The 14911-nt window shown below is 47.6% G+C and overlaps 1 protein-coding gene across 1 annotated transcript in view; it reads left to right on the forward strand.

Annotated features, from left to right (window-relative positions):
• The window catches only part of KLK13 (kallikrein-related peptidase 13), a 7735-nt gene extending 5747 nt beyond the window's left edge, over positions 1 to 1988 (forward strand). The window contains 2 exon segments of the mRNA XM_012643117.1: positions 285 to 481; positions 1800 to 1988. Coding sequence (XP_012498571.1) covers positions 285 to 481; positions 1800 to 1988 — 386 coding nt within the window.
• The last annotated feature ends 12923 nt before the right edge of the window (positions 1989 to 14911 follow it).

Consider the following 14911-nt stretch of genomic DNA (forward strand, 5'->3'; position numbering starts at 1 on the left):
CTCCTCCTGCTTCCCCCATCTCCGGTTCTCTATCTCTCACCATCTCTGTCTTCCTGTTTCTCTCCTGTCTTCTCTCCCCACCACTGGTTCCACCTCTCTCCCCATCAGCCTCCCGGTTCCCTGCCCCAACCCTCCCCGTCCTCCCCTCCCCTTCCCCTCTCTCCCATGTCTCTCCATGTTTCTGTCTCTCCCATCACTCTCCCCAGATACGTGCCCATCTATCCCCATCTTTCTCTTCCCATCTCTACTTTCTACCAATTCTGCCATCCGACTTCCCTATTTAGCCCCCACCCCACAGCCTGCCTAGGTCAGATGTCCTTAGACCTTCTCTCTTTCTTCCCCAGTGAGTTACCCCAAAACCCTACAGTGTGCCAACATCGAGCTACGCTCGGACAAGGAGTGTCATCAAGTCTACCCGGGGAAGATCACTCCGAACATGTTATGTGCTGGCACAAAAGAGGGCGGCAAGGACTCCTGTGAGGTGAGGCCAAGAGGTGGGTGGGTTGCCATGGCTGGATGGGAAGGCCCACATGGAGGTGGCGACAGGCACTGGGGGACAGGATTTGCTTCCAGCCTGCAGGAACCAAGAGGAGATGTCGTCTGCATACAAGGTCAGAAAGGGAGTACCCAGGGGTGGCAGATAGAACTCATCTTAAGTCCCAGCTTTGACTAAGTGTCCAGAGCCCTACATTGAGACACATAAAGGTGGAGATTTCCTTTAGTTTCAAGTGACAGAAACCCAAGTCATACTGGCTTGAGACAAAAAAACCCTGACTTTTGTCACTGAAAATTTAGGGGTGTCTGACTTTAGGCATAGATGGATCCAGGTGTGCAAGTGATATGCTTGGAGTATTCTTCTTTCTTCTGTTCTGGCTTCATTCTCAGTTAGGCTGTTCCCATGGCAAGATGGCCCCAGCAGCTTTGGGCTTACATCCCACCTTCTGAGCAACTCTACTGAAAAGAGAGAACATCTCTTTTTCATAAGTTTACACAAATGTCTTGAGTGCAATTCTCACTGTGCTGACATAAGTCGTGAGTCCTGAGCCATCGCTCTGGCCAGCCTGTGGGAGTCTCTGACGGACCACGCTGAGTAACGTGGCTAACTGTGGGAGCTGGGGAGGGGCAGGGACAGACTGCACGGATTGAGTGGGGAAGGGCAGTTCCCCAGTGAAACCAATGAGGAGGCTGTTACCAAAACAAGGGAAAATGGATATTACATGAGCAAAACCAACATGTGTCTATAGAGAAGGCTTCTGAGATTGAGTATCGGTTCAGTGAGAAAGAGTGTGATGCTGTAATACTTCAACGATATGTGCCTTGATAGCTCAGTCATGTCTGCCTCGGGCCCAGAGAGAGAAGCGGAAGTACACGCGTGTTGCATACCCTTCCTGGATTTGGGGGGGTTAATGCAATAGTAAGAGGTACAAAGGAGCCTTAAAGCAGGAGCAGGGTCAGCTGGTGGGGGACAGGGAGTGTGAGGTGGGATTCAGTGCCAGGGAACCAAGAAGGGGTGTTTGAGGTGAGCTGTCACCACTTCAATGAGACCGAGGGACAGAGAAAAACAGAGATGCTTCTCTCTCTCTGTCTCTCTCTCTCTCTGTCTAGCCCCGTCTTTCTGTCCCTCTGTGTCTGTCTTGTCTTCTCTGTCTCTCACTGTCTCTGTTGCTCTGTGCGTGTCTGACTCCATCTCTCAGTCTCTCTTTGTGTCTCTCCATCTTTCATTCTCTCCCACATCTTTCTGTCTCTGCCTTTGTTTAGCCCTTGCAAAGACCCCACCTTTCTCTTTCTCCCCCACTCAGGGTGACTCCGGAGGCCCCCTGGTCTGTAACGGAAGCCTCCACGGCATCATCTCCTGGGGAGACTTCCCATGTGGACAGCCCAACCGGCCTGGCGTCTACACCCGAGTCTCAAAATATGTTTCGTGGATCCAAGAAACAATCCAAAAACACAACACCCCGGAGCACAAATGGACAAAGGGCCCACAATGAAACCTGTGCTAACCTACCTGCTCCCTTCCTCTCCCCATGACCTGCTCACATTGTTTGCTCGGCCCTTCTCCGCCCCTTCCTCCCAAGGTGTTCTATTTGAACAGCGATCCACGTTCTCAAAAATGCTCAATCCCAGCTGACATTCCACGTTTCAGAAGCATTCAGGCGCTGCCCGCCTTGTGGTCTCCCAGACATTGCATCTCTGAAACATCCTGGCAACCTGCATGTCGCAGTCCAGACGACATCCCAGTTCTCCCAACTGTATCAGCACGACTACTGCAAACCCAGATCACCACCGGAACGTTCTGTCTGTGGCAACATTCTTAAATACCTTCATCTGCCTGTCTCAACAATATTATGCGTCCTGTGAACAGACCATCCTTGACATCTTGTAATCCTCCAAATATTTTTTCAATGCCAGTATTCTAAACCCTTATATGTTTTACAAGAATGTTCAAGACTCCCATGATATTTCATCCTGAAAATATTCTCTTGTGCCCACAATCTTCTACCCCTACAACATTCTATGCACCTCTGAGTGATTCATCACAGCTAACCTTGGGTCCTTAGACTGTTTGTTCTCACACTGTTCTGAGTCTTCCGGATGTCCTGATCCAAGATACATCTCACATTCTGCCAACGCCTGGCCTCTGCCAACATTCCTCCCTCTCTGAATCCCCATCCTTACTAATAATGAATGACACTCCAGTCTACAGTTATGGGTTCAGCATCCCGAAGGGCCTCCATGCCTCAACTGTATCGTCCACCAAACATCCCTTCCTGTATCTCCTCCACGAGCATCCTTATTCAATGTTCCATGCTGTTACGTCTTTGTCCATGACCCCAATATGTACTGATTAAGTGCTCAGCCACTGCTGTTATGCAAGTCCTTGCTGTGGACAAGTCATAAAACTCACAACTTCTGTGCTTTCTCATCTGTAAAATGGGCTTGTAATTTTTCCTCACAGCATCATTACAAGGATAAACGTCAAGTGCTGACCACTGTTATTATTCGCATGGTTCCCTATAAAAGATTATCTTAGGATGTTGATAACAACCCCGCCAATCTGCAGAGTGTCCAAAAAGAGTGTTGCACTTACTTATTTTTCTCAGCAGACATTGATTCGGTGCTGACCATGTGCAGGAGCTCGCCTGCCTGGGTGTTGGTAAATACAATTTTGTTTATTTATTGAACAAATATGGGTACCTGGCATGAGCCGGGCACTGTTGAAGACACAGGAGATAAGCAGTGCATTAAAGTGGCAAAAACTTCTGTCCTTGTAGAGCTTACATTCTTTTCAGAGAGACACCATATAAAAAAAGATGAATAAAGAATTAGGCTGTCGGGTGGTGATGCAAGCCCTGGGGAAAAGTGAAGCAGAGAGGAAGGAGAGGGGATGTTGGGGTGGGGGTCGGGGGAATGGAATTTAGCTGGAACCAAATATACAGAATCTTCTTAGCCTGTGGTAAGGAGGTCAGTCTTCCTTCCCACGTGGCGGGGAGCCTTGAGGAGAGGTGAACAAGGGAGGAATCACATGGGAGATCATCTCATCACTCTGGCTGCCGAGTGAGGGGAGAAGACAGGCGGGGCCAGGGAGGGGACGGTGGGCTCCACGAGACCAGCCCAGAGCCCACTGTAGTAATCAGGCTTGGCCAACAGCCACAAAGAGTTGCGGACGGATTGGAGTGAGAGTTTTGCAGTAACATTAAAGAAACGTAGGGATACAGTCGATTCTCATTCTTCACGGTAGTTATGTTTTATAAAGTCACCTGGAACACTGAATTAGCAAATACTGAAGTATCGCTCCTAGGGGTAAATACAGGTTTCGGTTCCTATGAGCCTCTGGTCACAATGTTTTTATCTGTTGATCCATATGTAACCTTGTCTTATGTGTGTTTTTCTTTAAAGACGCCTTATTTAATATATGAGGGCTTCCAGAAAGTATCTAGCCATTGTTAATATAGCGAGAACAGTTACATGGCTGGATACTTTCTGGGCAGCCCTCATACATTGTTACTCATTAGCAATGAACTCTTGGCTGAGGACATTATGACTCATGCCTGAACAAAATTTATCTAACACACGTACTCTAATAAGGAGCATCACAGCCTTCTTGTGTTTAGGAACAATAACAGCACTTCAGCACCTTTTTTTCCTTTCTTTCTTTTTCTTTTTTTCTTTTTTTTTTTGACAAGTTCTTGCTCCGTTGCCCAGGCTACAGTGCAGTGATGTCATCATAGCTCACAACAACCTCAAACTCCTGAGCTCAAGGGATCCTCCTGCTTCAGCCTCCCCAGTAGCTGGGACTACAGGCCCACACCACCACGCCTGGCTAATTTTTCTATTTTCAGTAGAGACAGGGTATCACTGTTGCTTAGGCTGGTCTTGAACTCCCCAACCTCAAGTGATCCTCCCACCTCGGCCTCCCAAAGAGCTAGGATTATAGGCGTGAGCCACCACGCCCAGCACGGAGCGATTTTAAACAGTGAATCACCAACAAAAAGTACAAAAATGTGGCAAGTGTGGTACTAACTAGACCACGAAATGGACTCCTGTTTATAGTATGAGAGCTAAAATAGGAAGGCAGAGTGTCGCCTTGGTCGTCCTCAGCTGCGAGTATGCGCATGAGGCTACTTGAATTTTTCACCACTCCGTGCACGTCTGCAAATGCCCACATAAGCCCAGAGAATATTGATGTGGGGGCTACCTGTGGATTTGATCAAGTAGACACATTGGAAAATACGAGATCTGTGAATAATGAGGATCAACTGTATCTGTGGGGGTGATGGGGAGAGTTGAGGATGGTTCCTCCCTCACCCCTGGTTCTTATAGGGGGAGACTGTAGGTTAGTGTTCAAAGGCACAGAGGGTGGAGTAGGAAAGATCTGGTTTTGCCACTTTATATTTTGGGAGCCTCAGTTCCCTCATCTGGTAATAACAGGCCCTGCTGCTCAGGGCTGTCAGGAGGACTGAGTGAAAGATTGGCATTTAAAGGCTCTGCACGCAGCAACTTCTGAATCATGGATCCTCGTCAATGGAGAAGCAGGTTGACACAGCAGCTGAGGGACACAGTTTCGGAGGCCAGGCTGCCTGGGTCTGAATCCCAGCTCTGTCACTTACTGAATTGTATAATCTTAGAGTTACTCACCTCCTGTGTGCTTCAGTTTTCCCATCACTCAAGTAGGTATATCAATGGTATGTGTAGCTGGGCATGGTGGCTCATGCCTGTAATCCCAGCCATTCGGAAGGTCTGAGGTGGGAGGATCACTGGAGGCCAGGAGTTTGAGACCAGCCTGGACAACATAGTGAGACCCTGTCTGTAAAAAAGAAAAAAATAAGAAAAATCAGCGAAGCATGGTGGCGTTCACCTGTATTCCTAGCTACTGCGGAGGCTGAGGCGAGAGGATCACTTGAGCCCAGGAGTTCAAGGCTGCAGTGAGCTATGATCAGGCCACTGCAGTCCAGCCAGGGCAACAGAGTGAGACCCTAACTTTAGACCCTAAGTTCTAAAACATGGTACGTAACACCAAATGGCTTTAAGACCTGCAAGGAAAAGGTCAAACTACAAAGCTAACAGAAGATAATGGCAGAGAACATTTTTGTGACTTAGGGATGAGGAAGGACTTTTTAAAACTTCGGAGGGACTAATCTAAAGGAAAAAAAAAAAGTTTGATTATATCAAAGTTAACGGTTTCTTTTTAACAAAAGACACTGTGGATAAAGCAAACTGATGGGTGATAGCCTGGGAGATGATGGTCAAAATCTGTGATATTGACTCAGGATTGTGATCTCAAATATTCGAGGAAATTCCTGCAAATAAATGAGCAGAGGATTTGAACAGGAGATTTAAATAGAAGGAAACCCAAGAAAACTCATACAAAAAGATGCTCGGACTCATTCATTATCTAAGAAATGCAAGTACAAATAGCGTATCACTTTATATTTATTAGATGGATTTTTGAAAAGCTTTGAAAGTTAAATAACCCAAGTATTAGCAGGGATCTGGAAACACAGCCCAGCTGGTGTACATGTGGATTGATGTAGTTATTTTGGGAAGTAATTTGACATTCCTTGGTTGAACTAAGTATATGTACACAGTAGGGCCCAGTAGTTCCACTCCTGGATGTCTACACAAGAGTAATAATTATGCGGGTTACAAAGGCGCAAGGATGAGGTGTCTGTCACAGAGTTATTTGCTGTGGTGGAAATTAAAAGAAACCTGGGAATCCATTAATGAGGGAGTGGAAGGTAGCATGTGGCAGGTATCCACCGTGGAGGACCACACAGCAGTTAAAAGCCGCAAGCTAGATGTACACACAGCAACATGCATTGAATCTTTTTTTTTTTGAGACACAGCCTCACTCTGTTGCCCGGGCTAGAGTGCCGTGGAGTCAGCCTAGCTCACTGTAACCTCAAACTCCTGGGCTCAAGCAATCCTCCTGCCTCAGCCTCCCTAGGAGCTGGGACTACAGGCACGTGCCACCATGCCTGGCTGATTTTTTCTATGTATTTTTAGTTGTCCAGCAAATTTCTTTCTGTTTTTAGTAGAGACGGGGTCTCGCTCTTGCTCAGGCTGGTTTCGAACTCCTGAGCTCAAAGGATCCGCCCGCCTTGGCCTCCCAGAGTGCTAGGATTACAGGTGTGAGCCACCGCGCGCGGAGCCCCATGCATTGAATCTTAAAGGTATAGTGCTACCAACTACAATGGTGGGAATTCGAAAGACTGACAGTACTAAGTGTCAGCAAAGATGTAGGGCAACTGGAACACTTACACACCGTTAGTGGAAATGCAAAATGGTGCAACCACTTTAGAAGACACTTGGCAAATTCTTGCAAATTAAATACACACTTACGATCCTAGCAGTCCCACTCCTAGGTGCCTACAGAAATGAAAATGTATGTCCACCCGAAGATTTATACGTGAATGTTCACAGCATCCTTACTTGCAACAGACAGAAACGGGAAGCGACCCGAACAGATAGCTGGTGAATGGATGACGAAGTGGTGGTGTGTCCACACTGCGGGACGCTGCTCGGCAACGGAAGGAAATAAACTACTGACAGACGCAGGCAGTCAAAAGACGAAATCACAGTAAGTTTGGTTTAACGGTCAAGTTGGCTTTTATTTGCAATTCTGGCAAATGGGCAGCATCTCATTCTGTAAAACAGAATGGGCGTTCGCATGAGCTGAGCAGAGGAGTTCGGCTTTATAGGCAGAAAAGGGCTGGAGCAGAAACTGGGAACAAAAAGTAGATTGGTCTTTTCACAGTTACTTTCCTTACAGGACTAAAACAGAGGGAACTTTCTTATGGTGCCAGCTCAGGTAAACTGGGCCCCTTCTGGTTGGTTGCTGTAAATCTCCTGATTGTTTTCTGTTTATTTGTTTGTCTCTGAAAGCATGCCCATTTCAAAGTGCAGTGTGATTCCCTGGCAATTAGCACACATGACCCCATTCTGGTTTGGGCTAGTCTGCTGGGGCCCAGTGCAGGAGCTTTGTTCAGAACAATGTCCTCGCCTGAGTTTATCTAGCAGTGCAAAAAACCTGGATGAATCTGAGCTGTATTATGCTAGCGAAAGAAGCCAAACACTCATACGAGGTTCTAAAAAAGGCAAAAGTGTAGAGGCGGTGTGAGCAGGGGTGGCCAGGGCCAGGGTGGGGAGTGAGTTCTTGCTAAAGGGGAACAGGCAGCTTAAGGAGGGGGTGTCGGTGGGAAGGGAGGGAGGCAGAGAGGCACTGTCCTGTGTTTTGACTGTGGAGGTGGTTACATGACTGCATCCAATTTCCAAAATGCATCAAACCGAAATCTTAAAATGGGTGAATTTTCTTTTATGTAAATAATACCTTATTGAAAAATGAAAAAAGCACAATGCTGAGTGAAAAATAATAAGAATAGAATAAGCCACATACCACAATACCGTTGATACAAATCAAAAATACATTCACACAAAAGCAACACACAATTCATAAGATCATATAATAATAAAAAGATCTGCAGCGACAACACTGTGAATGACTAAATGCCACTGAATTGTCCACTTTAAATGACTAATTTTACGATTCGTGAATTTCACCTTAATTTTTTTTAAAAGGCTGCGCACTAATAAATACAATAGCAAAAGATACACAATAACAAAGATAATAGCTAAAGATACACTAATGAAAACAATAGCAAAGGATACATATAAACAAAGATAATAGCAAAAGATACACAATAACAAAGATAATAGCTAAAGATACACTAATGAAAACAATAGCAAAGGATACATATAAACAAAGATAATAGCAAAAGATACACAACGATAAAGACAATTAGCAGAAGGGAATGGGATAAAAGAAAATAAAGCAAACAAGCAAAATGAAAGAGGCGTCTTATCCCAATCACTAATGATAATGTGGCCCCAATTAACTCACCGCTCTCCACCTGAGGGTCAAGAACTATCTAAACAGATTAATAAACTTTTTAAAATTAAAAAAAAAAAAAGCCCAACTTCAGAAGGCTCTTGGGAGGATTAATTAAGCTGCTACGTGAAAAGCATTCAGACACCGCGCACAAAGTGAGTGCTTAATAAGTGGTAGCTGTCATTATACTCATTATTGTTGCTCTCATTATTGGTGTAATTGTTATGAGGTTATGTCTCCAAGGCTCGGGTGCTAGAACAAGCTGTCTTGAGTGACAGCTGGGGATTTGAGAGAGTAGGAGGCAGCCGCCCAGATCCTCCCTGTGGAACAGAAAATAATGACATAGCTGGGCCAGAGATCCTCACTACAACAACACCTCACTTGGGGAGGCTGGCCAGGTGGCAGCCTTCTCAGCGCTCCCTCCCTCCTCCCTCCACTGGGATTTCTCAGACACCTGCCCTCCTCTTCCTGTTTTTGCCCGGGGGAATTTTAATAACAATGGAAACCTGTGCAGGAAGGAATTTGGAGAGGGGTGGAGATGAAGACGACTTGGGAAAGATGGAGGAAAACAAGAGAGGGAGAGTGAGGGGGGCTTTGTCAGAGGGCTAAGCACGCTTTCTTGCATTTGTCCAGCAGGGGACAGCATTGGAAGCCCCTTATTTCATTCTCCCAAGGCCCCAGCTGGGCGAAACGTCATCCTCCCCATTTTACAGAAGTGTAGTCCTAGACAAAGGAAAATTCACTAGTGGCTTAACCTCATCCAGGTCAAGGGAGACACATCCTTGACATCCCCAGGGATGTCACCTCTTTAGTCTGGCCAAGCCCAGCCACAGCCCCACTGTGAGGCTCTGTGGAAGGGACTTGGGTGGACTTTCCGGGCCAGCAGGGGAGATGGGGACATAAGCCCACGTTTCCTCTCTGAGAGGTTAAGTGGTAAGATGAGAGATGCAGACAGTCGTAGGAGCATGGAGCGGGCAGGAAACCCAGGTCAGGCTTCCCAAAAAGCAGGGGATGTGGGATCGGATCTCGAAGACTGATGCTGCAGCCATCCTGCAGCAAGAAGACGGGAACCCCGATTTGAAATCTGGTTCAGATGTCAGGACTGATACTGCCACACACTCACCGAAGAGTCCGTCCCACCTCTGTGGGGACTGTGAGCCGGGGTCTAGGTAACGACCGACCACCACGAGCCCCGGGGCTTTCTCCTCTTGCTTTGTCCTGCTCACCGGCCCTGCCGCCTACTGGTGGGCACACTCTTGGGGCTGGACGCTGCATTTGCTGACACCTACTGAGCCTCTGTTACGATTTAACCAAGCTGAGTCTGAAGTTTTGATAGCTGGGATTTAGAAACAGATGTATGGGACTGGGACCCTTTTTCGAGTGGCCCTGGGTCTCGTGTCTCGGCCCAGACCTCTCTCGGTGTCTCAGGTTGAATCACGTGTCCTGATGCTGCCGTCAGCTCTCAGGAGAATGATCTTACCCTGGGACTATTGGATGGTCCCAACCAGGTGTTGGCCCTGTGTTCTGCTAGAGCTCTCAGGGCCAAGAGCGACACTGTGATCCTCTGTGCAACATGCGGGCTCAGCAGGCTTTGGTAACTGCGGCCACTCGGGTGGAACAGCAGTTAAAATGCCACAAGCTGAAGTCACACTCCCAAAAGAAGATTGCTCACTAGGACCCTACAAAGTGCCTTTGCTGCTGCGGTGGCTCCTTCTGTCTCTGTCACAACAAAGATCCTCGTTCTCAGGGTTATAGGGAAAAACATTCACGGCACAGCCAAGGGGTTAATTTAAAACTGATTTAACCCCAGGGTCCTTAAGCCCAATAAAGCCACATTGCCATGGGCTACTATCCCATGATAATAGTGATTTGAGGCTCTCTGGAGGAAAGAAAAAGAAAGAATATAAGTACAGAGGACCCACTCCCACCCCAAAGTATATCCAGTATCCATTAAAAAAAAAAAGGATACAAAATTTCAGTGAGGTAGGAGGCATAAGTTTAAGAAATCGATTGTACAACACGGTGAGTACAGTTAATAACCATATATTCTATATCGTGGTCCACTCCTTATCTGTGGTTTTGCTTTCTGTGGTTTCAGTTATTTATGGTCAACCGAGGTCCCAATATAGGTGAGTACAGTGAGATATTTTGGAGGGGGGAAGGGGAGAGACCACATTCACACAATTTTATTATTTATAATAAAAATATAATTATTTATATATATTGTTATAATTGTTCTGTTTTATTATTAGTTGTTGTTGTTAATCCCTTACTGTGCCCAATTTATAAATTAAACTTTCTCGGGGGCGGGGAGGGAGAGCAAGGGCATCATACGTAACCTAATCATCTGTACCCCCATAATATGCTGAAATAAAAAAAAACAAAAAACTTTCTCATAAGTACTTTCCAAGGTTTTGGGCATCCATTGGGGGTTTTGGAACGTATCCCCCATGGATAACGGGGGACCACTGTACTTGGAAATTGCTAAGAAAGTAGATTTTAAGTGTTCTTACCACCAAAAAATGATAAGTATGTGAGGCAATAAATATGTGAATTAGCTCAATTTAGCCATTCCGTGGTGTGTATATATTTCAAAACATCACGTACTCATTAAGGCCCCGTGCCTAATATTGCTGAAATTGCATCTTTCGGTACAATCAGCAAGTGGCAAATAGGTTGCAGCCATACAAGAGGCTAACGGATTCTGTCCCACGCCTATTTCGACGGCCCCTCGGCTGCAGGTTGCCTGTGTGACCCAGCTGTCCCCAGGGTACACACAATCTTTGCTGGTGTAGGGACGGAAAGGTCCCTACCTTTTCCTTACCCAGCTCAAGGTCCACGGGTGACACCCCTATAACAGAAGGCAGGTCAGCAAGACAAAAGCTAAACAAATGCATTTAACAAAGTTTTACATGACACAAAAGCCCTCAGAAACAAAGACCCAGAGAAAACTGTGTATTTTTATGTTTAGGTTCAATGAAGGATGGACAGTCATGTAGAAAGATGTCGCTGGACATAAAGGACGTGATCTGATGGCAACAGGCTGAGGGGTGACCCTGCAAAGCCCGTCCCTTCCGATCCTTCTCAGCCGCTCTGTGCAGCGGTCCTTCCTCTGGGTGCCGGTCAGGACACTTGTCATACGAGGGTGTTCAGGGGAGAAGGAATTCTAGTGTCGATGACCTGCTTCGAAGGAGAAATGGGGGAAGGAGAAAGGAAGGTGGGAGAAGGTCAGAGAGAACCTCTCGCTCCTGGGGCCTCCCCATATCCTTCGGTTCAGAGTACGCAGCCTGCCAAAGCTCCATGCCTTGGGGTACAGTGTTCTGAGCCCCAACAACGTTCCTAACTTCATCCAGGTTCCTCCAGAAGCCCAGGTGTGACGTCATCCTGATGACATCCAGACATACACCCTTGTCCAAGGAGACTCATCTGGTGCCCTTATTCAGGTCGCACAGGTGCTCACGGAGGAGCTCACACAAAGGCCATTATGGCTGGGGCCCTGGAAGCAGCACCCCAGAAGCTAAGCATGGCTACGAGGACTTATAACCCAGGATGGAGGCTGGGTTAAGCCCTCTGGTATGTCCCACCTGCAGCAGAGGGCGACCCCCCCTCGCCTCGGTTTCTTGCTAGATGCCCCGGTGCTGGAGGTGGCCACTTTGGCTACGTGGAGAGCCCCTTGGGAGTAACCGAGTGAACAGATGACAGTGCCACCAGCACACAGCTTCCTGGGGAGCACCTGCTTCTCGTTCCTCACCCAGGGTGTCCCTGAGTAAGAACCGGTCAGCAAAATTGGAAGCTGAACTTCAGGCAGTCATCCTGGCACTAGGTGCCCAGGCCGACAATCTGGGAATCTGTGCACAGGTTCGTTTTGTTTTGTTTTGTGGCGGGGGGGACAGTGTCTCGCTCTGTCTCCCCAGGTAGAGTGCCGTGGTGTCATCCTAGCTCACAGCAACCTCAAACTCCTGGGCTCAGGGGATCCTCCTGCCTCAGCCTCCTGAGTAGCTGGGACTACAGACTCGAGCCCGGCTAATTTTTCTATTTTTAGTACAGACGGGGTCTTGCTCTTACTCAGGATTGTCTTGAACTCCTGAGCTCAAGCAATCCTCCTGCCTCGGCCTCCCAGAGTGCTAGGATTACAGGCGGGAGCCACCTGTGCACATTTTCAAAGATTCTTGAGCCATTGCCAATGATCTTGCCATTTGGTCCCTGCCAATGACAGCACCAATAATTCCTTATCCAGGGTCACCCTCTTTGGTGGAAGAGCTCTGGGAATCTCTTGCCTCACAGATACTCCAAATGTTAGTCGAGTTCACACTTATCTCTGCACATCCTAAAGCCACAATGCAAGGCCTCATCAAGGCATTCCTTTTCCCCTCCGGAGTTCCACCCCTTATTGCTAATGACCAAGGCACGCATTTCACCTCTCAGAATGCTCAGTGTTGGCTGTTGAACACTGGACTCGGGCCATGGGCCTCACAGATCACCATAATGGCTTATTAAACATGTCCAAACTCAACGAAACATGGCACATTTCAGTCATCACTCAAGCATGAAGGTGAACTGTCATTGGGAGTCTGACTCCATTTTGATGTTCGATAGCTGATAACTGTTAAGTCCCTCCCCTCCCTCTTCCCCTTCTTCCCCATATCTGGACAAACTAATAAGAAAACCCTGGGCCAGGTGCAGTGGCTCATACCTGTGATCCCAGCTACTTGGCTCAAGGATCACTTGAGGCCAGGAGTTCAAGACCAGCCTGGGCAACATAGCAAGACCCCATCTCTGAAAAAAAAAAAAGCCAGGCGTGGTAATACGCTGCTATAGTCCCAGCTGCTCAGGAGGCTGGAGGCTCACTCGAGCCCAGGAGTTTAAGGCTGCAGTGAGCTACAATGAATCCACTACACTCCAGCCTGGGCCACAGTGCAAGACCCTATCTCAAAAATCAAAAAAGAAAGAAAAAGGAAAGAAAACCCAGTTGCTCCCTTTTTAAACGCTGGTGGGACATTCAAACTGCACAAGCCCCAGTCTGTTTATGACAACCCTCACCCCAGCCCCACCCTGTGACCACCCCAAGCCAATCTCCTTTCCATTCTTTCTCAAGTCATTTTTGGACCAGCTTGGGGAGCCTTCCCTGCTCTCCCGAGGAACCCTCCTTATGTAGTAACGAGCCTTTTACACTCTCTTGGTAGACGTGGGGCTTCATCAGTCTCTGCATCCAAACAAGATTTGGGATGGGTGGTCCATCGTGCATCCGCAGGGTGAACACAACGATGAGCAGGACTTCCTCATGTGGGGAAGCACATTGCAGAGACGGGGGTCGGGCCGGGAGGAGAAATGTAAAGATGGAGACAGAACAAAGAACAGTAACAACCTGTCACTGCTATTTCTTCACATCTGAGGAAAAAAAGATTCTGTCATCTAAGTCAGCTTCGCGAATTCCTTCTTTATACAGAAACAAACTGATCAGAGCCATCTCGATGGTGTCTACACTAAACTACCCAATATTTCTATCCACCTTTGGTCACCTTGTTTGACCTCTCGAGTGGAGCAAGGTGCAGACATTTAGCCTAGTAGCCCCATTTTTCAGATGAGCAAATTGAGGTCAGGAAACGAGAGTGGCCTGATGGCCCCCAGTGAGTCATGGGATGAGGTACGGTTCCAGTCCGGGTCTGAAGGGTTCCAAAAGCTATCCTTTCTTTTAAACCTGTAGAAGCATTCATCAATTCATCCGTTCACGTGTTCTTTTTAATTCAGTTAGTCATTCATTTGTTCATTCATATATTCGGATAATGATGAAGATATACACTCTGGGGGCAGCCTGCGTGGTTCAGCCTCTGGCTCTTCCACTTTGGGCAAATGACTTCATCGAGCCATGCCTCAGTTTCCATATCTATGAGGGTCTCCATATTCTGGGCCCTCGCCCTATGTGTTGGGATGGCTGAGTTCTCCCCAGAGAAGAGGCTTCCGATGGTGCCCGAGAGGTGAGACGGGAGGCACAGGGGCTGGAGGCATCTGGGGGCTCCCTGGGGGCACTGGCAAGAGGTTCTCAGAGCTTTCTCCAAAAGCAGGAGGGGTGTGGCTGCAGGCCAGCCCTGCGCCTTGTGGGGCTTCTCTCCAGCTGCAGCAAAAGGGGGTTTGTCTTTAGCCAGAAGCCATGAACTGGCAGTCTGAGGTCAAAAGAGAGCTCTGGGCTGGAAGCATTCCCCCCCGCCCGCCCTGCGCCCCTGGCAACCACCCACCTGCTTTCTGCCTCTGTGAATTTGCTTACTCTGGACATTGCGTATAAATGGAGTCACACGGCATGTGGCCCTTTGTGTTGGCTTCTGTCACTCAGCATCTTGTTTTAAAGGCTCATCCCAGTTGTAGCCTGTGTCAGATGGCACTTCATTCTCTTTTACGGCTGAATAATATTCCGCTGGATGGATGTACGACATTTTATCATCAGTTGACAGACATCAATTTAACGGGCACGGAGTTTCTTCTGAAGGGGCTGAAAGGTTCTGGAATTAGTGGTGATGGTGCACAACACTG

The sequence above is a fragment of the Propithecus coquereli genome, unplaced genomic scaffold (genome assembly GCF_000956105.1).
Source record: "Propithecus coquereli isolate 6110/MARCELLA unplaced genomic scaffold, Pcoq_1.0 Scaffold193, whole genome shotgun sequence".
Lineage (NCBI taxonomy): Eukaryota > Metazoa > Chordata > Mammalia > Primates > Indriidae > Propithecus > Propithecus coquereli.